Consider the following 23,759-nt stretch of genomic DNA (forward strand, 5'->3'; position numbering starts at 1 on the left):
TTCTTCATGAAAATTTGCATGCCAATTGAAGATGCAAACATATATGACAGGGGACGCTTCCCTGAATATTCAAATCGGCTCCCGAGAGCACATATTCCTTGGGTGAGACAAACACTACCCAAGACAACAGAGTAACGACGTACCTCTAGAAGGGCATCATCAATAACTTCTCCAGGAGTTAAATTCTTCTCCCAAGCAAGGGACATATCCATATTAATTGTTGACGGAAGACCTGGCTTAACTGCGTGAAATATATGTGAACTCTTAATAATAGTGAGTAATCCACATGACGGCAAGAAAAATCTCTCATGAAAAGATCAGCTCAATAGGAAATATCCATCTTATTTCTGGGTATAGTTCACCCACATCTCATATACTATCATGTGTATAATAGCTTATCATTTTTAGTATGTTTTTATACCAATTTCCAACATACCCCAAAGTGAGATACACGAAAAAACTGCAGGTGCGGCCATGGTTTTGGCATATTCACGAAATTCCTTCATTTTTTAATAGTCCCTTCAATTTCTACATAAAATAGTAGTATGTGAAAAAATTACACATGCTACCAGTAAATTATATGCATAGGTATGCTACCTAAGTGGTCTTATACACACAAATACTGCCACTACTGCACTACATACTCCTAGTTACGCTAGATACTCCCTAGATTGTACAAAATGCACATGGGTGTGACTACACTGGTAGTAGCAAAATGGCTTGCATTGCAATATATGAAATGTAACCGGAACATGCAGAACTAGTTTTTTCTAGAGAACGTGCAAAAAACTTGTAGCAATTCTTTCCATTAAGATGAGAAGCATGATAAATATGAGTTTAGGAGCAGGCCAAACAAGTGTCCACACGCATACAATCTCATAAATGTAAAACAACATGAGAGCTTGTCATCTTACCTTTACATGGATGAGAGAGTTCACTATCAGATAAAGAAATCTTTAACATCGCTTCATAATTCGGCCTTACTCTGTCCAATTTGTTGGTTTTGAACAGAAAATCCTTCATGTGTAGCACAATAACATATATGATTAACATGGAAATGCAGTGGATTCACTAAACTTGTGACCAGTTCTATACTTAAAGAGGTACATATGGCTCACTCTGATATACAGAGTCAATAAATCTGTTGAGAGATCCACTTTGATGTCCTTAACCTGAGCTAGAATATCATCACCACCAAGTATAGTTATGACGGCCTTATGTACATCAAGGAAAGGAATTCCGTTCCCATACAAATCATGGCTTCTAGCTGCAAGACATCTAACTGGCATTCCAAGCCTGCACACAATTTTATAAGTAGCTGCAGGTATATGAATGTACGAAAGAAATATAACAAATCAGACAACACAATTCCAGCATTCATGCCGGACTATGGAGTGAGAATTTCGAGGTATTAAACAAAATAAGGGCCGGGCAGCTTGCTTGATCTATCAAAATTAAGATATTGAATAAATAAGGCACTACTGGAGTACTTCAATAGGACGAATTAGAGAATGTAACATTACGGGGCAACAGACGATGCGTGCACATCATTTTTTTCAGATAGACAAGGCATGGACCCCTCCTTCAGTTGAAGACAAAGGTTGCTTATGATGGAGACTGCTTAATCCAAAAAATGATGGATGGCCAAATTCCAGGTGGTGCAGCTTTGGTGGAGGTAATAAATGTAATGATGCTAACATAAGACTTGACTGATCATTTGCACAGGAAAAAGACAAGGAACGAGAAAAGAAAGGAAAAGAGTACACTAAGGTGAAGCAAAGATGACATAGTCCCACCAACTAACAGAATGTAACACATACTGCAGAAATATGACAAGTAATAAAGTTTCTATAAGTTGAAACAAGCCATTCTATCTTTTATCCTTTATCAGTTTGAACTTAGGACTATTCGCTAAGCTGCCGCTCGCAGTAAGAGAGTGGACCAGAACAACACCAAGTTTCACGGGCCAAAATGCAACTCATCTCCATCACCAGTGGACATGAAAAGCATTTGGAAATACGAAATTTTGAGTTAGTAGCTAACCTTATATCTACTACAGCATTGTCAGCAGACCAATCAGCATCGCAGGATAACTGCCAATGTCTAGTATTGGAGTTTGGACGAACTGTTATCCTCGATTCATGCTTAATGACAGTTGAATCTCTGCACCTCTACATTTCAACACTTGACATTAGGTAAGAAAGCAAATATTTCTTGCTCGTTCAACTGGAAATGTTATCATACTTACAACTGAGAAAATAAAACTGTAAACACCAGATTTAGTAAACATGCTTGTCTCTTCGCTCAACTGAAAGATATACAGTCCATTTATGCTATTGCACGATGAGGGTTTCTTGAGCTTTTTATAAATAAGCTTTGCACGAGGATGATCTTTGCTTCCAGGCAGATGATAAATCTCCATTGCCATCTCTAGATCATCATCCTTCACAATATATCTCTTGTCAAGGAGGCTGGTGGAGCAGGTTGTAGCGTTTTGTGGCCGGATTACAGCTATAATTTCACGTGGATGGTTATAACCAGCCGCTATAACTTTTTCAAACGGTACATCCTGTGACAGTAACAGATTAGATCGAAAATCAAACATAGTATGAACACAGAAAATTAAAGGCCAAAAATTTCAATCCTGAAAATTTTGCAAAGATTTAACATAAAGATAAAAGTCTGTCGACTACCAACCCCATCTATAGCAAGATCATTGCCTTGTGAATTCCGTAAGACCTCAATACACGCTGGAGCCTTTGCACTTTTCTTTCTAAGCATTTGACACCACGAATCCTCGTCCATGGTTTGACACTTCCATGTGTACAAAAAAACATAACTATAAGCATAACATGCTCAAAGAAATTGCACCAGTAGTATGAACTATTGAGTACATACCTTGTTATCATCTATCACGCTGATAGGGAAGGAGAAAGATTCCTTGATATTAAGGTGCACACTATCTTGACCTACCTCGAGTAAGCAACCTTGATCACCAGGGCACTCAATAGACCTTGAAAACGAATTCATTTAGCACTTGAAATTGAAACAAATTTCGTATACAGAAAAAATGAAGGCAAAAACCTGCATATAAGTCGAGCTTCACCTGCCACAAAAGAATAAGGTATTAGTGAGGAGATATCGGGCATGACGAATACTTCAGACCATGAAGTGAACTAACCACAGATATCTCCTCGAAGTCCTTCAACAACAACATATTCCAGTGTTCCATAGAAATTGCTTTTCGATGAGTAGAAATTGTTTTTCATTCGTGCAACTACTCTTGGTTGGATTTTCAGATGATCTCCTCTTCTCCATGTTTTTCCTTTTCTGCTAACCGAGGTGTGAACTCTAATAACTTCAACTGCATCATCGTAACGAAAGACAAGAAAAAAATTATATAGCTACAACAGCATGGTTTCTTAACTGAAAAAATAGAAGAATAAAACTATAAAAGTGAGCATAACAAATCACATGGTAATCCCTCACCATCTTTAGATATTCCAAGTCGCTCCTTGTTGCTTGGGTTGATAATAACAGTATGCTCGTCGTCCCCTCCGTCCATTTCCACGTCATACTTTGCATGCATATTATTAATCCAGTCGTGATACTGCTTCTCCAATTGCGTGCGATTTAGTGATCTTTCACCTTTACGAGCATCAACACTAACCTCCTCAACTAGAAAAATAAACATAGAAGTACAACAAAGATTAGAATGATGGAGATTTATTCGTATAACTGACTAGTATATCAGCAAGTTTGAGAGGGAAAAAAACCTGAGCTGTCATTATGACAACTGCCATCAAAGCAGCGAAGTGCCTTAGTAAAAACATCGTGTTGTGCTAAATCAGTCTGCAGTTGAATACAGCTTTAACTAGTTAGACAATAAATACATACTGTGACACTGTAATAAAGAGAACTTGAGTTATGTGCAGGAGCACATAATTGCTACAGATGGGAACACGGATTTTTCAATTTGATCAGACCATACATATTTGAAAATATGCATACGGCATTACAAAAGATTCGGAAAAAAAATGATGATACGACAAAATAATAGAACTTTCAAAACTAGAGAAACTAAATTGTAATAAAATCTTTAGGAAGCAGTAACATTGTTTAAATTACAAGTGGAGACGATTGTTCTGCTTACAGAGCTAAAGTCAGAGTGAGGGGAAGCAGCCACATAGGGTTAGGGTTTGATCAACTTTGAGCACGCCTATTAGATGTGTATATATTGATGCTGTGCATATACAGAGGTTCCATGCATACTTTGCTCACTTGTACCTCTATGTAGGCTTTTGGCCTTGGACTAATACAAGCCACATTCCTTGTAACATGGTATCGGGCCAGATTAGGTTTTCTTTCTCACCCTCGATCGATTTCCACTGGTCTCCAATCTCTCATCCTAACCCCCGTCCCTATGTGGTTGGAGGGTACTCTTGTAATATTTCTAGATATTAAGAACACAAGCTTTGCCCACTCTCCCAAGCCTCCATTTGAACTAATCCTAGAGGGTGGGTGAGGGGATTTGAGAGGGGAGTGAGCACCACTTGAGCTTCAAATTTTCCCCCCTTTTGCAAGAGCATTTGAGCAAGTTATAAAAGCATCCTCATGCTTGTTTCTCCTGGGAGTTTGGGGACACCTAGATGGTTGGAGTCCACCAGGAGCATCTGAGTTGTGGATTTGCCAAGGGTGCAAGTGACGTCATGCATTATCTTCGATTTGGGGCTTCTTTGGTTTGCGACAATGGTCACCCCCTAGAAGCTCCAGTTCAAGTTGCATGTCAATCAAACTAGGAAGATCTCCTTAAGCTTGGGCCTCAAGCCAATTGGAGATAAGATCTATGATTTTTCTTACTTCGATCAAACTGTTAGCCCTCTATATAAAGAGGACCCAATGAGATAGAAAAAGCAAGCAAGAATTAGAAAAATAACAACTCTTCTATCTTGCCCATGGGGGCGAGAGCCTACCCCCTACCCTCCCTAATCCAAGTATACAACAGTTCATACACCAAATCAACATAACACAGAAAACAAGGAAACATAAGGAAAAAGCACGACATAAGCAGCACAAGACTAAACTCAAACAATTGTACCTTAGAAAGAGTTGGATTAAAACCCGCATCCGTTTCTGCAAACATAGAAATAACAATGAAGAAAGCACTAAAGCAACAAAGAATAGAGTTTTCTGGATCTTTCAGATATGAACTTAAAGTAATATTATGAAAACCTCACCAACAAAACATTTCACCCTCTTGCAGCATCGCTTCAGGAGTTCAGCTTTTTGTCCTTTATTCTGTTTAGGTTCCATGAAAGGAAGAGAACCCTGTGGCAAACAAAATATTGTCAGTAGATATCTCCAGCAGTAAAGATTAGCAAAATGTAAAAAAAAATGGAAGTGACGACATGGAGAGAGTTCTTTGTCAGTGTCTGCAAAAGTACACAACCAACCACATAAGAGAACTTCGTTCTGAACGAAATTGAGCAACCGTTTCATAAAGCTAATTTTCTGTTTATAGGGCATAAGATGCAAATGTGGAGATTAGAGTAATAGAGAATCCTTGACACAAGTCCTCTGTTCATAGTACCAGTCAGAAGATAAGAACATCAACCTGTAGCTTTTTTAATTAAAAAGAAACTGAGGCAGAGATGATTTATGGACGAGTTTAGGACACGACCTGTTGATCTTTATGAACCCACAAATGCCTAGTGGTGTGAAACAGAAAGAAATACATGAACATGTATTTCATTAAGTAGCAAGTACAATATGACCAAATTATAAAACTTGTTAAAACTCGTAAGTATAACAAAGAAAAGTTCATCTAATATCTGGGATTTTCCCTAGCATGAATCATCCACAGTATCTTACAGAAGTCGACCGCCTAGTTTCTAATCCCTCTGTCCCATAATATAAGCCGTTATTACATTCAATATACTCACATATTAGATGTAATAACGTCTTATATTATGGGACAGAGGGAGTACGTTGTAGACAAATATCACTGAGGTACTTATAGTAGCATGTAAAAGACAAAAGTTAACAACATGACCTAGTATTTGAGAAGCACCAAACTGAGAAACAAAACTTAGTCCTGAACTAGACAGGTCTAGGAGGCTAGAGCAGAGTTTATAACCATTATGAGCAGCATCATTATTAGATGGTGAGAAATTCAAATGACACATAACATATTAAGCAAGAGCTTCTGTAGAGAACCAGCTAAAATTATCTCATGAAACGAGGTTCAGGTTGCTTAGGCCAAATTAGATAATGAAATGGTTCACTAATGAAACAATGTTTTAGTACTATTTCTGATAATAAAATGAAAGGACTCGCAGGCAGAATTATTAACAATTGGCACTCTTAATACTTCTAACAAGAAAAAATTGGCAAGGGTAAGTGAAAAGTTGAATATATTTATGGGAATATTAAGATGACATTATTATAAATGAAGCTGCCCATGAATCAGCTTACCTAACACACACAGAAATAAAAGAAAACATAGTAGTAATACTGACAACGTGGAAAAGCACACAAATCGATCAGATTAGAAAAAACAATCATTGAAGTACATAAGAAAATGCTGGAAGATTACAAAGACGGAGAGGAAAAGATAAGCTGTAGAAAAAACCCAGTATGGCAGACATCAGAATAGCCTTATGCAGGCACCAAAGATACACTTGCTCACTTGCTATGTGCAATCATATGCTCACTTGCTATGTGCAATCATAATCAAAAGAAATGTCTATGAAGGAAACATCTTATTGGGGTGGGTTTTCGAGTACGAGTAGCGTACCCATCTTGCATCAGGGAGTAACCGGCCAAGTCGGCGGACTGACACACGTGAAAAATTGTCAAAGTTTTCTTTCACCCCCAAGCCATTTTCGCTTAACTTTTCTAAAATAGAATCGATAGATTCTTTTCCCTGTGAAAAGAAATTGTTGTCATGGTAGGAAATTATAAGATAGCTGTTTAATAGTAATTCCATTATACCTTGACAATTGGAAAGTATACACACTTGATCCGAGCATGTGCTTGGCGACTAGCTGTGATTCATCATGAGTATAAATTAGGGAAAGACATGCATTAAAAATATATGTTTATATTTAAGTTAAAATAATTTGTTACCTGCATTTGTTGAAGTACAAGCAAATTTTAGATGCAGATCGAAATCAGGACCATTAGAAGAGTGCAGATTAGTAAGTGTCACTTCACTTTCCTGTATTTCTGCTAAATCTACACCATTCACCTGAAGATAAAACAGATCCAGAAAATACAGCTATAAAAACAAAATATACATAAGGCCCCTGGACATAGCAGAGCTATAGTCAGTATTTGATCATAAAGTAGACAAATCTAAGACAAGTAATTCGGGATGGAGGGAGTATGTCCATATTACATAAATATAGAAAGGCAGATCGTAACACAAGCTTGCTTGATTTCCTGGAGAACTCCGTTCATATTACTCCCCTGCCCCCACCCCCCTTTCTAATTTTCAGAAGTCCAAATTACACCATAAGAAATAAACTGCTCATGCCTTTTAACCAAGTGCAAATTTCATCCACTTGGACAATGACTACTCCTTAGTTGAAAGGAACATAGTGCAAACCAAAAATTCATTGGAAACAACACCACATGGGTTGCTGAAATCAGTATCCCGTATATGTGTTGTTATGTTTTGTGGGTGAAGGCCAGGGACAGCCCCATAAGATGCATCGTGTCTAAGGCTAGGGGTTTTCAAATTTGTCCAGTCAATTAACTCATCTCCCAAAGATAAGACTAGATTTCTCTTCCCAAGTATGTTAGACAACTGCAGCGACTTCCGCGGCCGCGCCTTCGTCCCGTCTGTTGAAGGAGACGACCAGGTCATGGAAGCCATGGCCAGGTTCGATGAGGAACTGCCGCTCATCCAAAACCCTACCCCTCCGTCCCCGCTGGCGGTCGAAGCCAGCAACGATCTTCTGGTCACGCCTCCTGCGGCCACAATCTCCGACGTCCAGCTGCCTCCTCCCGCAGCTTCCCCGACCATCTTCTACACCCGCCGGAGCGCTCGCATCTCCAAGTCTGAAGAGCCAACCCGTCTCTCAATGCTGGAGAAGGCCAAGCTGCGCAAGAGGATGAAGCTGGAGGGCATGGAGGGCAAGAAAGCGGTGAGAGGGCCGGATCTGCTGCTCCCGGAGGTGGAGCTCCTTGAGATCGCCGGGGAGGGGGAGCCACCTATCCCGCGCGATGACGCATTGTGCTGGGAAGGTGCTGCTCCCGGAGGTGGAGTTCCTTGAGATCGCCGGGGAGGGGGAGCCACCTATCCCGCGCGATGACACCATTGTGCTGGGAAGGGCTTGCGGCGTGCCTGAGATCGACCTCAACAAGATGCCCACAAGTGCTGTGTGTGAACTCCTCTACTACTTTGCTAGCCTGCTGCGCGGACGCTGACTATCTCTCCTCGCAACCACGCTTCCTCCATCAGTTTTAGGCGTGGTTCCTCATTCAGCTTGCGCTCCCTCCAGGACTACCACTATCTACCCCTATGTTTCTTTCTCTTCGTTTTCCCTTTCTCTAGTTCGATCAGCACCGCCCGCGGGCTGGTAGTCGTGGTACCCCTCTACTTTTTCCATTGTGTTGTAACCGACTGTTCCACAGCTTGCTTGCATGTTCCCCCATGAATCTATTTTTCTGCCGTCTCTAAGTGGACCAATGAATAAAAACCTTATTATCTCCTCTTGGAACGTTAGGGGCCTAGGGAGGCACGCAAAATGCACCGATGTCAAGGCCAGCATCGCCGCAACCAACTGCTCGATTTTGTGCTGCCAGGAGTCTAAGTTACAAGACATAGATCAGTTTAAAGCGATGACGTTTCTGCCTCCAACCCTTAGAGACCTAGATTTCATCCCATTGGTTGGTGCCTCAGGAGGTATCTTAACCGCTTGGGATAGCAACCTATGGGAATGCTCTACCATCTCTCCTGCAAGTTTGACTCTAAAGCAGACGACCTCTCTTTCACTATAACCAATGTTTACGGCCCATGCGACTCTGCTAACAAGAGTACCTTTCTAGATTCTCTTGTTGACCTGTCTCTGTCAATTTCCGGGCCTTGGGCCATCCTTGGAGACATCTTGCGGCCTTCTGAAAAATCTACGGCCAACTTCAATTCCCACAAGGCTCTTCTTTTCTCTAACGCGATCCAAAACATGCAGCTCCAGGACCTGCCACTCCTGGATAGACTTTTCACCTGGACGAACCAACAAGACGCCCCCATCTTAGTTAGACTTGATCGTGCATTAGTTAATATTGCCTGGGTTCCGAAATTCCCAGACAGCTCTCTCACTTCTGCTACGAGATCCACGTCAGACCATGTTTCCATCCAGCTTACCGCTGCCACCCACATCCCGAAACCTGCGATTTTTCGCCTCAACAACCCTTTACTGGCTAACCCCTCCTCCCAAGCCCAGGTGGCCTCTAACTGGGCCAGCGTTGGCCCACGGCATGCCGCGAGGGGTTCCGCTTGCCTGTTTGCCCTACGCCTCAAGAGAACTAGAGCTATGGCAAAAAAGTGGTCGGCTAGATTTCGCCTCCCGACAATTCTGGCCAAAAACTGTCACACTACCATCAATCTTCTTGACAAGCTTGAAGAGTCTCGTCCGCTTTGTGCTATTGAGCTTCATCTTAGGACTGACATGAAGCTTGCTCTCCACCGTTTCAACGCCGATCTTGCGACATACTGGAGGCAACGAGCTAAGATTAGGGACTGCGTTTTGGGTGACGAGAACTCTGCCTATCTTCACGTTTGTGCGTCTGTTCGGTATAAAAAGAACCAAATTAAAACTCTGGTGTTGCTGGCTCTACCTAAACCTCTCACACGGACAAGGAACGCATTCTGCTAGAATTTTACTAGAATTTGGTAGGGACCCCCACCCAGTCAACCTTCTCCTTCGACCTTGCCTCTCTGATGGACGGCTCGTCGCTCTCTGCCTCGCAAGCTAGGGATATAGTGCGCCCTTTTACGCTGGAAGAAATCAAACTCTCTCTTTGGGGGATGGACGTAAACGCTAGCCCCGGCCCGGACGGCTTCGGACCCGCTTTCTTCAAAGCAAACTGGAACCTAGTCAAAGATGACTTGCTCTCCCTTCTCTCTGATTTTCACAGCTGTTCGGTGGATCTGCGGCGCATTAACAAAGCTTATATTGTCCTGGTTCCCAAAAAATTAGGGGCAAATCAACCCGAAAACTTTAGACCGGTCTCCCTCCAGAATTGTGCAGTTAAGATTGCATCTAAATGTTTAGCTAATCGGACGCAAGTTGTCATTCCTGATATTATCCACCAATTCCAATCTGGTTTCATTAGGGGCAGAGGAATCACGGATAATTTTCTCCACGCCACCGACATCAACCAGTCGTGCTTCAAAAGGAAAATTCCCTCCATTGTTCTTAAACTAGATTTCCACAAAGCTTTTGACTCCGTTTCCTGGGCCGCTCTCTCTGCTATTCTTTGTGCTAAAGGCTTTCCTGGGCTTTGGGATAGATGGATCAAACTTCTTAACGGCACCTCTACCTCTGCTATCTTGCTTAATGGGAGACACGGGTCGTGGTTTCCATGTCACTGCGGGCTTAAGGCAGGGTGACTCCCTCTCGCCCTACCTATTCATTGTGATCGCTGACGTTCTGCAACGCTTGATCACCCAGGCCTCAGCGACCGGCATGCTTTCTCACCCCCTAGATCCCACTCTGCCGTGCCCAGTTTTGCAATACGCCGATGACACACTGATTGTGTTGCCAGCTTCTGCAGACCAACTCCTTCCCCTCAAGCGACTTCTCTTGCAATTTTCAGAGGCCACTAAACTCACTATTAATTTTAGCAAAAGCACCTTCTCCCCCATTCATGTTGACGCGGATACCTCTCGGCATCTTGCCACGTTGCTAGCTTCCCTCTATCCTACCTGGGTCTCCCGCTATCTACTTCAAAGCTAAATATGCCGGCCTTCTTTTACATCATCGACAAAATCGATCGCCGGCTCGCCGGTTGGCGGGGTCTGATGCTTTCGCTTGCGGGTCAGGCTATCCTCGTTCGGGCTGCTCTTCATGCACTCCCTATTTATACCATGGGTGCGCTTCCACTTCCTGTCGGGACTCTGCAGGAAATCGACAAGAGCTGTCGGGCCTTCTTCTGGTCAGGGCAGGACAAAACTATGGGCGGTCAGTGCAAAGTGGCTTGGGACCTGGTGTGTGCTCCGTTCTCCCATGGGGGTCTAGGTTTCGCCTCTCTAAAGCATATGAATGTATGCCTCCTACTCAGACATTTGGCTAAACTTCATGATACAAACTCCTTACTGGCTCCCACCTACATCCTGAACAAGTACGGTTGGTCCCCTGTGCATGATTTGGGTACCGGGGGCGTCGAGGTAACACCAGTTTGGCGTGAGATTCTCAGGCAACTGGATTTCTTCAGGTCCATCACTTCTGTTCGTCTTGGCAATGGGGCTTCCACCTCATTCTGGAATGATCTTTGGCTTCCAAACCACACGACTACTCTAGCCTGCCAGTTCAACGCTCTATACACTCACTCCAACTGGCAGTCGGCATCCGTCGCTTGGGTGCTAGCTTCCCCAGAACTGCATCTCGACCATACGCCTAGCTATCCCGGGTGGCGGAAAATGAGCTGGTAATTTTGAGAGATATTATGGCTTCAGTTAACTTGGATTTGCACGTCTCGGACATCAGGACCAGCAGGCGGGAGGGCAAGGCTCTCTCTACAAAATTGGCTTATAATGCGCAATCTGGCATGATCAACCATCCGACCAGTTGGCTGCGGCTATTTGGAGAAACTATGCGCCGAATAAATGTCGAATCTTCATTTGGCTTGCGCTCAAAGATCGTGTCTACACCAACGAGCGGAGACTACGCAGATCAATCGCCACTTCTGATGCCTGCCCTTTCTGCGGTGTCTGCGAGAGCATCACTCACCTACTCCTAGACTGCGCCTCTCTGCGACCTCTTTGGGAGGAGCTTGACAACCTCCATGTCGGGGCGCTCGACAGCCTGCGCGACGTCTGGCTGCGTGCTGCCACCGATAAAGTTTGATTCTACCATTCTAATTGCTATTCTTTGGAACACCTCGAAACGTCGCAATGCTAAGGTCTTTCGCAATGAGACTCTCCACATCCGATCAGTTGGCGGTGGCTATTTGGAGAAACTATGCGCCGAATAAATGTCGAATCTTCATTTGGCTTGCGCTCAAAGATCGTGTCTACACCAACGAGCGGAGACTACGCAGATCAATCGCCACTTCTGATGCCTGCCCTTTCTGCGGTGTTTGCGAGAGCATCACTCACCTACTCCTAGAGTGCGCCTCTCTGCGACCTCTTTGGGAGGAGCTTGACAACCACCATGTCGGGGCGCTCGACAGCCTGCGCGACGTCTGGTTGCGTGCTGCCATCGATAAAGTTCGATCTACCATTCTAATTGCTATTCTTTGGAACACCTGGAAACGTCGCAATGCTAAGGTCTTTCGCAATGAGACTCTCCACATCCACCGCATCGCTAGGATTGCGGCTGACGAGCTGCTGCTCTGGTCAAACCGCTGCAAGAACCCCCAACGTCAGGCGCTACTCCGAGACTGGGGATCCATGTTGTCACATCTTGCTGCGAGATTGTAACCATCCTGTATATTTTCTTTTGGTTTCTTTTCTTTGTTTCCTTTCTCTCTCTCCCAGAACCTGCCTTGTACCCTCTTCTATGTCTCTGGTACAGTTGAGTAATATATGGTTCAGGCCGGCGTAAGCCCGCCGTAGACGTGTCAAAAAAAAGTATGTTAGACAACCCAACTTGGTGTAGAGACGACTATGATGGTCGGCCTCTACAGACTGAACACGGGAGATTCTTTCACCCTGTTTTTAGTAGTGCGAGGAGGATAGAGCTCCCAGCAACGAGTGATTGTTAGTACGAGCGAAGGAGCGAGCCGGCTGTATTTTGCTAGGACTTTACTACCTCTGTCCTGGTTTATTGGCCCTCTTCGTATTTTGTGCCAAAATTTGACCATAAATTTAACTGGCAAAATGTTAATGCATGTCATCAAAAATTATATCGTTGGATTCGTATTTGAACGTAGTTCCCAATGATACTATTTTTTGTGACATGCATTAACATTTTGTTAATTAAATCCATGGTCAAAATTTGACACAAAATACTAAGGGGACCAATAAACCAAGACGGAGGTAGTAGTTGTTAATAGGCAAGCAATTGATCGATCGACTTCCATACCCAGTCCCCTTTCTCTACTCTACCATGGCTACAACAGCCATGTGCCATTAGGCTTTGGGACCGGCACTAGGTTGACTACCCAATCAGGGTGGTTGAGGTTCGATCTCTTCTTGATGGCTACCTTTCAGTCAAGGGAGAACCTCGCGAGCTTATGCTACATCGGCTTTGCGTCGGGGAGCACATAGGTATGTTCTGCTACTTCTCGACGGATCCCGACATGTTCAAGGCACTCCAAGCAAGTGCATCCAGATTGGCCTGGGCGAACATGAGGAGCTCTTGCTCACGCCGGGCATCAAGCTCCGCTCCAATCTTGATGAATCAGGAAGGGTCTAGCGCAACCTTCCTTAATTCACCATGCCACCACCTTAGGTCCGGCCTGCTACTTTATGCCTGAGAAGCCAGGGATGGTGATGACTAGGACAGATGTCAGTCGAGCCGCCATGTTGTTGTTGCAGCAGATGGAGTTGCGTGTAGAAAATATAGAACCTACAATATTCGTTGTATTGATCTAACCCTTGTGTAGGGTATATATAAGAGTACATGTGAGGGAGAGACTTGGAGTAGAGGGCAAGTCGTACATGTTTAAACCTACTCTATCTCTAACTCTTATCTCTATCTCAAACACTATTATACTTCTAACATTCCCCCTCAGTCGTAGCGGGAGTGAAGCGGACAATGGCGACTGAATTTAAAGTCTTGTGCTTCTGTCGTCTTCTCGGATGCGCCATCATCAACTGTGTCTCTGATGGTCGACACTTAGGGCGGTGACTGCGTCCCCTTCTGGTGCCTTCCTCATCTCTCTATTCCCTCCCGCAGTCACAGCAGGAGTGGCGTGGACGCTGGTGACGACGCGGACGCTGGTGACTGGAATTGTTGCCGATGTGTTGTTGTAGACCAAGCCATTAATTTTGATGTCGAGGTAGCCGATCATGATGATGTAGCTGTGGTCGAGGTAGTCGTGGTCGATGGTGTGGTTGTGTCATGGATGATGAAGCCGCACAAAGCCGGAGGCGCAAAAAAATGCGCTATGACAGAGCTGCAGACGTGGACGATGCACCTTGCAAATGTCAGAGGGTGCCGTTGGCGACGAGTTCGCCGGTTTTGCCAAGACCGGTGGATGCCCATCGAGCACACATCAGTTTTGCCAGAACTATGTGGTCGTCGTGACGCGGTCATTGCCGTCGTCGTAGTCGCGTCTTGCAGAAAAGTCTGCCGAGCCTGGGGCACGATCATCTGCCGAGCCAGTTTGATTTTGGTCCAATTTAAAGTCTCGTCGATCGCGCGCCAGGAGATCGGCGGCGCTGGCCGCCTGCACCTGTTTCTATGGGATTTTCTTCACCGGATTACGATCATCTGCCGAGCCAGTTTGATTTTGGTCCAATTTAAAGTCTCGTCGATCGCGCGCCAGGAGATCGGCGGCGCTGGCCGCCTGCACCTGTTTCTATGGGATTTTCTTCACCGGATTTTTTTTTCTAGGATCAAAAGATTTATTTGGTGGCTACGAAAAACTAATCTACTGGAATTTTGATAATCAAGAAAATTTATCTAAGCTAATCTAAGAACCAATCTAATCATTGACTGATCGGGTGCCGCGCCCCGGGGAGAGAAGATAAATCTCCCCGGGGGCGGCTCGCTGCGGAAGTGGTGGAAGGTCCTAGGATCGGCGTCGCTGGACAAAGCGCTTTGATACCATGTAGAAAATATAGAACCTACGATATTCGTTGTATTGATCTAACCCTTGTGTATGGTATATATAAGAGTACATGTGAGGGAGAGAGACTTGGAGTAGAGGGCAAGTCATACATGTTTAAACCTACTCTATCTGTAACTCTTATCTCTATCTCAAACACTATTATACTTCTAACATTGCGGATGATCCGTTCGTGCCCCAAGGTAGGCGCCAAATATCGATGATTAATGCACCACAATCTGACAATCTACTGGAGATCGTGGAAGACAGTAGAGGGAAAGGTGGTGCCCGATGAGGGTGAGGGTGGCGCGATGGCTTTACCTAGGTTCATCAAGGCTTCGGATAGGTAGAAAGCCTATGTCCTGCTTACAGTGTATATTGATCAATGGGAAAACAATGTGGATGGTTTCCTTTTTTTAATAACAGAAATAAGCATTACACCAAATCAATGTCTTTTGGCCTTCCTTACTGTTCACCTTTGTCCATTTGTTGTAGCATACAAGAATCATGTGGCAACTTTTAGAGCTTACATGAAGATGTAAAACTCGGCACAAAGTCCCATTGTTCATTGGAGGTTGTGGGTGCAAGTAACTAGGTGTGTGTGTGTGTGTGTGTGTGTGCAGGCAGGCGATGTTTTCAGCTAAAATAACCTATTACTCCCTCCGTTCCAAAATAGATGACCCAACTTTGTACTAACTTTAGTACAAAGTTAGTACAAAGTTGGGTCATCTATTTTGGAACGGAGGGAGTACTATTTTGTGCTTGACATTTGAAAAGAAGCCAATGTTGACAGGTTCATTCTGGCCCCTTTTAGCAATCATCTAGCATCCTTGATATAGCTAAAACTGGATACAGATGGCCATACCATTCAAGTAGGCCAACTTTTGGCTAGCAGAAGATCTTGCACTGCACAATTATCTAGATATTACAAAGATAAACATGTAAAATAAATAGCTCAGCATTTGATGAATAAGATGCCACTAAAAGAACAAGCTGAAAAGATCCACTCAACAATCAAAGGGGCAAGAAATAAAGGAGAAAAATCACATGTTTCCAGTAGTAACTATATGACAATAGTCTTATTATTCAAGCCTACAGTAGTGATAGGAAATTCTGGACAGACCTCAAATTGAACTGGCCTCCTTGTACTCGCAGATCCATTATCCTCGTCATACTAGAAGAATTGACAAGGTATTTCAGTTAGCATAACTTGTTGAGGTAGGTAACTGCACCAGTATGAATTTTAAGAACTTTGCACACAAAATAATTTTAATTCACTTGAGCTGAAAAATACTGAGTTGTAAACCTGTAGAGAGCTCCCAAAATGGCTTTGGTTCAACAAGTTATTTGAGATTAGCTCAGACTTGACTTGCCTAAGGCACAGAATTCGTAAATTCAAGCTGTGCTTCACTCATCATCAATTCAGAATCAGCTTGGACTAGATTTTTTTTGACTCGTGCTTGAACTAGATTAAGTACATATACATACTATATTATTCTAAACAAGAGGGCAGAATTGAGCTAATCTTGAGCCACATATGTTTCTACTTTGATCTTCTAATACTCCCTCCGATCCATATTAATTTTCGCTGATTTAGTACAAAGTTGTACTAAATCAGACAATTAATATGGATCGGAGGGAGTGCTATTCTTTTAGTTCGAACCAATTTCTCGTTTTGAGCTTGAGATATTATTTCAAGTGAAAGCATGAACTTTAGTGGGCTTGGTCGAGTTCAGCTTGTTGAAACCCCAGTACGATGGATAATTGAGACTAAATCAAACAATATGACAAAATATATTTGACAGCTGCACTGTATCATTGCACTGTACATTCCAACCACATCAGTGAATTGGCCAAGACAAGGAACGAGCATCGTGACATAAATTCTAAAGCAATGTCATATTGCTAGTAAAATCATATGTTTTTCTCCAACATCCACAGAACTGCAAAGTATTCAGCATGTATGTTCGTTTATTTGTACTTCCATCTCATTCAATCAATGCTTCAATAAATGATTATGGATTTGTTCAGAAAGGAACCTGTATATATGGAAAATATATGTCCTTCAGAAATCCTCGAAGTTTAGCTGGCTCCAAGTGCCTATTCAAGCCGTGGATTTCCACCTGTAAATGTTGACAGAAGCATGTGCGTGGACACACATAAGTGTCGCATTAATGAATTTAACAAGACTAGCAAATTTTCTTTTATCATCAAAAGAAATCCATGAATCTGGAGAACATAGGTTCCTGAATGCCAAGAACCAGTACTGTTTTGCGTCTAGTATTTGAGTTTGATAAGTCAGCAAAAGCTAGATCTCTAAATTCCATAAATCATCTCAGCTTTAATCGTAAGATATAATTAACCGGTGCATGACTCTCAACAGAAAAATAGCAAGTTACAAAATCAGAAGTTATGTGTACAAGATATTTGCAAGTGTTGCATAATCCTAGATAGTAGAGCTAATTTTGTTTCCTTAACCGTAGGTATATACAAATGATAAAGCTTTCACATCGACAAGGATAAACATGCCACATCAAACCATAGCCCTCATGCCAAACCTCATACAAATGGGTGGTAAGGAATATTTCTGCATAAGACATCAAAGAAACTTCAATATACCATTGTCTTCAGTGAAAATTCACTTTGTGTTACTGTGATTTATTGGTTTTCTTAAATGAGTACTTCCTCCAAAAATGGAATGGGCATACACAGGAGAAACAATGTATTTGATTTAGGGAGGATTGATTCTTCAAGTACATACTTGAACCAATGGGCTCACGCAGAGCTAAAAACAGAAAGCTTTCCCTAAAAAAATCCTTGTTCTGGTACTAAAGCACGAAAAACAATACAGACCACAACATTCTGAAATAAGATTTGACGTCCTGAATTTTATCCACACATCAAGAAACAAAAAAGGCATATTATGCTTGAATAATTGCTTCACCTTATTGTTTTTTTCTAATTTGACTTTGTACTACCACTCACACCATTGCTTGTTCTTTTTTGTTCCTCAATGTCTACGTCGCAATTAGACTTCAAAATTTGCATCGCGATATATTTATTTCGAGCCAATGTTATGTTGTTAATCAAATACAGAATTTGTCGTGAAGACTTGAATTACCTTTTGTGGTTTGGTACAAGAAATACTACAAGGTTTTACAATTTCAGATCCTATGTTTGAAGATGTCTAAGAGATGGAAATGCATCTCCTCCACCCAGAGAAAGTGCCCAGTTAGGCAATGATCAATTGCAATTGGACTAGTTATCTTGGTTTTCGGCCAGAACAGGTCTTTTGACAGTTTTCTGAATCCAGACCTCAACTACTGAATCATTGAGGTTTTCGGTTCTATAAAGTAAAATATGATGATAAATCCTAGTGAAAGAACATATGCCTGTTAAGATTTTATCAGTATTGAAAGAAATTTTAAATTAAAGAAACGGTGAAGTAACAAATACTCCAATAACCAGGAAATAGGTATCAGTAAATATGGAGATTTCATACTTATGACCGTTACTTGAGATGAATTTGTATCTTGGTGTTCTATACCAAACATATGAAACATGCAATCACAACTCAGATATCAATTTAATGGGCTGATATTGCAGGGCATCAGAACATATGCCTGTTAAATCCAGACCTCAACTACTGAATCATTGAGGTTTTCGGTTCTATAAAGTAAAATATGATGATAAATCCTAGTGAAAGAACATATGCCTGTTAAGATTTTATCAGTATTGAAAGAAATTTTAAATTAAAGAAACGGTGAAGTAACAAATACTCCAATAACCAGGAAATAGGTATCAGTAAATATGGAGATTTCATACTTATGACCGTTACTTGAGATGAATTTGTATCTTGGTGTTCTATACCAAACATATGAAACATGCAATCACAACTCAGATATCAATTTAATGGGCTGATATTGCAGGGCATCAGAACATCTAAAAGACAGTCAAGATAACTGGATCACCTGTGTAAAACTTCGATGTGGCGACAGTGCCAACTCTTCTTCAGATGGATCTCTAACTCCTCCAGCAGTCTGCAATTCAATCGTGCTGATGTCTGCTACTTTGCCAAGGTACAGGAATATATTTAGAAAAACAAGGGGGTTGGCAGAACACCTTCCAGCTGAGTTTAGATGAAGACTTCTCCAACAGAGCCTCCCTCGAAAGATGCAAGGTAAACACTTTCCTTGATTCCTTAGTTTTAGAAGAAACTATGGCAGTTCTATTGTAAAAGAAAAAACATGGCAATCAATTAAACTGAAAAACTTCAATCTTTGATATAGATTAGCTGGTAAATTCATACCTTCCAAGATGCATCGATGCAATAGTTCCACCATAGCCAAACATGCCAAAGAAAGGCTGTAGATATTCGATAGAGTAACAAATCAAGTACTCCACATATGAATTTGTCGTCTATGAATATTTCATTTTAGTAAAGTACAGTGTATTTTCACGTGAAAAAATATATAGACTGAGAAGCAATGTAAAATACAGGACCAAGCAACTTCTAAAATCATAGTTTGTTATCTTCAAGAATTGCATAAAACTGTCCAGAACGGGCAAGACAGCAATTATAAATTCATCCCTCAGTTGGCCTGATAAGCCAAATAATCGAAATGGCATACACCTCTTTATTTTGCCAACTACGGAAAATAACTGATACAGTAAGTGATATAGCAATCATAACATGCCCAGCTATACTTTAAAAGGTAGCATAATGAATTAAAAAAAATTGAGGAAGCCATACAATCACAATGGTAATAAATGATGTATATGAAAAAATCGTGCTTCTTTCTCCTTTAATTCTGTTAATCCCATCCAACAGAAGCTGAAACTCATTTGTACTCTCTCCTTTGAATAGGCATAGACATACTGCTAAAGTACATGATCTGTTTTACGGTACATCATTTAGAAAGTTTCAGCTGCAAAGGTAAATTCAAGAAAAATGAAGAGACTCCCATAACATCCAATGGTTACTTACAGAACATGTCCAAATGGAAATCATATATTAATGCAACTTAGATAAATGTCACTGAAGGATTGTTGATAAGGCAAACAAAATGCATGAAATGGAATAAGTACGATCCATATGTTAGTGATATATAATTGCTCACCACTAAGTATGGCGCTTTCCCGCCGATACCTTGTTTCCGAAATACTCTGTGGTTAGAAGAACCCATTGTACCCCTAAATAAATAAGACTAAATGAGATCCAAACTATGTTGCATTAGGGCTTAAGTAGGATGGTTGTGCAATCGAACTCTGCGTATGGAAACTATGAAGAAACATAATAAAAAAACAAAGTACAAGTACCCTCCATATAAACAATATTAATATCAAAAGGGCATTCAAAATGTTCATAAATTAAATAGTAATAACCATTTTTCCTCTTTATATCGTTACTGCTCTTAGAAAACGAAACACTAAATTACCCCCGCCCCCCTTTTATGTTTCTCTTGTGCACTCCAACCTCCAATTTCCCCTAACACATTTGACAGAGTGAATACTTAAACTTCATGTGGTAAAACTTTAACTAAAGAGTGTTACCATTTAGAGATAGAATTATCTTCTGAACCGTCCATCCCCCTACCAGTATCAAAAACCACAATCTTTTCTCCATCAACAGTTATCCTGCAACATGATCCAACACTCGTGTGAAAGTGATTCTGAGAAGTAATGAATCAAAGATAATAACGTTTGTCGGGAAAGGAAAGGGGAGAAGAAAACAGAGTAGATTGATGTAATGGTATAAGAGAAAAAACTGAAACCCGAAGATTCCATGCAATGAGCAGCTTTCCTTTTCTTGGTATATTTATCATTATGTTTGCGATGAGATCCTACTTGGAGGGTAATTTATACATGATTACATCTACTTAAAGCCAATTCTACAGCTAAGTATCTAGTGCTGCAATGGAAAAAAGACAAAACTGAAACTACAACCTGGAGCATAGCCCAGTGCATTATGAAAACTGCCTTTGTGCTTCAGCTGATAGTAACTAAGCTTTGATAATATATTATATTCTCTCCTGTATTTGTGACTAACATGATATTACTTGTGTAACCAGTTCGCTTTGCATTATGTGCAATGCATAGAGCATTTAATTCAGCAGGGAGTTATGAGGGAAACAGAGACATAGACAGGTCCAAAGTGGAATTGAAAGGGAAACAACCCAGCAAGGATAGCTACCGTCTGATACCATAATTGTAAATTGGGATGGCGATAAATGGGAACTAACCTGATTAACTTTATTTCTTTGCTACCATTTGACCACAAAGCCTGTAATGAGTTGTCCTGATGACAGGAAAAGACAACGAAGGTCAGATCTTCACAGGTGGTCACCTATGAAACTGAGGAGGCAAAATACTCGGACAAGAAAACTAACAACAAGGTCTGCAAGAGCACTCTCAGTGCTATATTCTGCCGGAAGCTCTTGAAGCAGTTCAGTCGGAGGTGTAAGGTCCCACATATTCTGAAGACAAGCAAGTAAACACATAAGCACAACGAATGTAAGGATTCATCTACATCATTTTCTTGTACATGTTAACTGTGCCACGGCTTGGGTTTGGCACAATTACACCAATCGTTTATGAATAGTGAATGACACCGCAAAGATTATAGGATCCTCAAGGGATACTAAATTAGGGACTGTATCTTAGCATGATAGAATGACACGCTTGCGCACTTTTTAAGGGGGACAATATCAGTTTCTTGAAAGAAGAACAAAATTCTCAGTGCTACATGAGACAGATATGGAGTAAGATTAGTTCAAATACCGACCTCATATGTCCGGACAAATTCTTCACCATCCTAGCAAAGTAAATGGATAGAAAGAAAATGTGTTAGATGGTCTGCAGTCATTTCGGGAATCAGAACATGAATGAGTTGGGAGCTTACCTGGAGTCTTAATATGTTAGTACCCTTCGTGACAAAATCACAGAACTGCACTTTCTTGTCTATCTTTCTGTCCAGCAGGTCCTCTAGATAAACATCGCCATCCCATTCAATTCCCCGCCTTTGACCACCATATGCGGAGGCATCGCCCAACTCTTCCCGAATACGATGTAAGAAATCAGGAAGCGGCATCTCTTCTCCAGGATCGCGCAGCTTGAGGCTGGTGCTTGTGCCATTTGGCAACAGGATCTGAAACCGGTAGACTTTGGTTGCAGGACCGTGGTGTCCGTATTGCACCACAGCCCACTTCTCGGATGCACTGCTCGCCATCTTCACATCAGGCGACGGGACCTGCTAAACACCAACGACAGGTTACATGATTTCCATACATAGAAGGAGGAAAAAAAAACCTCAAAGATCACAAAAGGGGACAAGAAGAACAGAGGAAAAACAGGGCAAGAGCCCCAAAAACACAGAGGAGGGGGTGAAATTCCAAAATGAAATCGCGCATTCCAGATAGAAGAGAGACGGCTTCCCTCAATAATTGCAAAAAAAAAAAGAGCAGAAACGAGACGCGGCAAACAAAAACCCCAGGAGGAAAAAGGTCGATCCGACGAAGAGAAGAGAGAACGTATTGATCGTTCCAGGGCAAGAAGCCTAGCAAAGCAAAATCAAGGAACCCTCGGCAGAAAAACGCCAAAAGAAATGCAAAATCAAGAAATCGCCGGCAGAAAAACGCCAAAAGAAATACAAAATCAAGAAACCGTCGGCAGAAAAATGCCAAAAGAAATGCAAAATCAAGAAACCTGGGGGGAAAACGCAAAAAGAAATGCAAAATCAAGAAACCGTCGGCAGAAAAAACCCCAAAAGAAATGCAAAATCAAGAAACCGTCGGCAGAAAAAACCCCCAAAATAAGGAGAAAAGGAGACCGGAAGGGCAGAGGGGGCGCAATGGCGAAGAAGCAGGACGAGGAGACGGGTCTGATGCCGCGATGAACTCCATCGGAACCAAGAGAGAAACCCTACCGTACCAGGGCAAGAAACCGATGAGCGAAATCCACCCCCAAAAAATGCGATTTCTCTCGCGCAGCACAATCGAAAAGGGGGAGCGGGGTGGGAAGGGGAAGGGAATCCAAAACGCACGCACCAATGAGAAAACCCCAAAGGGAAGCACGTTTGGTGAGGAGGAGGAGGCGATGGAAAAGGGAAAAGACTTGAAAACAACCTTAAGGCGCGCATCAGCCGCCTGCTGCGCCGTCCGATTAAGGCGCCGTCTGATTACGCATCGTAATGACGCGTGCAGGAGATGACGGACGTGTGTGCTGCCTTCATTTGGTCCTTGCGCTTGTCATTCACATCGGTACATGGTTATTTTGATTAGTGGTCGCTACGCTCGTCATCCCCACCAGTGACAGTATGAGAGTGGCTTTTGGGCTCCTAGGTGTAGATACACCTATTATGGAATATATAGAAAAACTTTTTCAAAAAAAGGAAATATGTAGAAAAACACATTTCAAAATGTTAAAAAAATTCAAGAAAAAAACCCGCGTGTACATCCCGACATCCTATGTTCCCACACAAATTTTTGATGAAAAATTATATATTTTGTGGCAGTATGAAAAAGATAAAAAATGCCTTGTGAATAGCTGTAATCAAGCATCAAAAATTGTCTTTTTTACACAAGCCATAAAAAATGTCCCTTTTCATAGAAACTTGGTGCACGCACATGTAATGTCCGGACTTCCACGTGGGATTTTTTCTCAAAAAAATTTAACTTTTAAAATGTGTATTTAGACAATGGGTGCATATAAACCTATGAGCCAAAGTGAATTTCCGGTTGTTTTGAATCTTCAGCGCTTCAGACGATACTTCATCGCACTCACTGTACAATATAGCTAGCAAACTGGTACAGTATATT

The 23,759-nt window shown here is 42.0% G+C and overlaps 1 protein-coding gene across 1 annotated transcript in view; it reads right to left on the bottom strand.

Moving 5' to 3' along the window:
* Positions 1 to 23,060, bottom strand: part of LOC123166490 (structural maintenance of chromosomes flexible hinge domain-containing protein GMI1) — a 30,206-nt gene extending 7,146 nt beyond the window's left edge. The window contains exons 1-28 of the mRNA XM_044584295.1: positions 22,989 to 23,060; positions 21,845 to 22,192; positions 21,728 to 21,757; positions 21,333 to 21,419; positions 21,186 to 21,241; positions 20,497 to 20,580; positions 20,064 to 20,136; positions 19,253 to 19,308; positions 19,066 to 19,171; positions 18,915 to 18,983; positions 16,983 to 17,066; positions 16,067 to 16,117; positions 7,129 to 7,249; positions 6,994 to 7,046; positions 6,797 to 6,925; positions 5,238 to 5,328; positions 5,099 to 5,133; positions 3,777 to 3,852; positions 3,490 to 3,678; positions 3,182 to 3,364; positions 3,085 to 3,106; positions 2,899 to 3,013; positions 2,698 to 2,814; positions 2,249 to 2,569; positions 2,044 to 2,171; positions 1,119 to 1,296; positions 915 to 1,017; positions 144 to 241 (exon numbers count right to left, since the gene is read on the bottom strand). Of these exons, the coding sequence (XP_044440230.1) occupies positions 144 to 241; positions 915 to 1,017; positions 1,119 to 1,296; positions 2,044 to 2,171; positions 2,249 to 2,569; positions 2,698 to 2,814; positions 2,899 to 3,013; positions 3,085 to 3,106; positions 3,182 to 3,364; positions 3,490 to 3,678; positions 3,777 to 3,852; positions 5,099 to 5,133; positions 5,238 to 5,328; positions 6,797 to 6,925; positions 6,994 to 7,046; positions 7,129 to 7,249; positions 16,067 to 16,117; positions 16,983 to 17,066; positions 18,915 to 18,983; positions 19,066 to 19,171; positions 19,253 to 19,308; positions 20,064 to 20,136; positions 20,497 to 20,580; positions 21,186 to 21,241; positions 21,333 to 21,419; positions 21,728 to 21,757; positions 21,845 to 22,171 (2,982 nt within the window). The 5' untranslated portion in view covers positions 22,172 to 22,192; positions 22,989 to 23,060. The remainder of the gene's footprint in view (positions 1 to 143; positions 242 to 914; positions 1,018 to 1,118; positions 1,297 to 2,043; positions 2,172 to 2,248; positions 2,570 to 2,697; positions 2,815 to 2,898; positions 3,014 to 3,084; positions 3,107 to 3,181; positions 3,365 to 3,489; positions 3,679 to 3,776; positions 3,853 to 5,098; positions 5,134 to 5,237; positions 5,329 to 6,796; positions 6,926 to 6,993; positions 7,047 to 7,128; positions 7,250 to 16,066; positions 16,118 to 16,982; positions 17,067 to 18,914; positions 18,984 to 19,065; positions 19,172 to 19,252; positions 19,309 to 20,063; positions 20,137 to 20,496; positions 20,581 to 21,185; positions 21,242 to 21,332; positions 21,420 to 21,727; positions 21,758 to 21,844; positions 22,193 to 22,988) is intronic.
* Between the last annotated feature and the right edge of the window lie 699 nt (positions 23,061 to 23,759).

Source organism: Triticum aestivum, chromosome 7D, assembly GCF_018294505.1.
Source record: "Triticum aestivum cultivar Chinese Spring chromosome 7D, IWGSC CS RefSeq v2.1, whole genome shotgun sequence".
Classification (NCBI taxonomy): Eukaryota; Viridiplantae; Streptophyta; class Magnoliopsida; order Poales; family Poaceae; genus Triticum; species Triticum aestivum.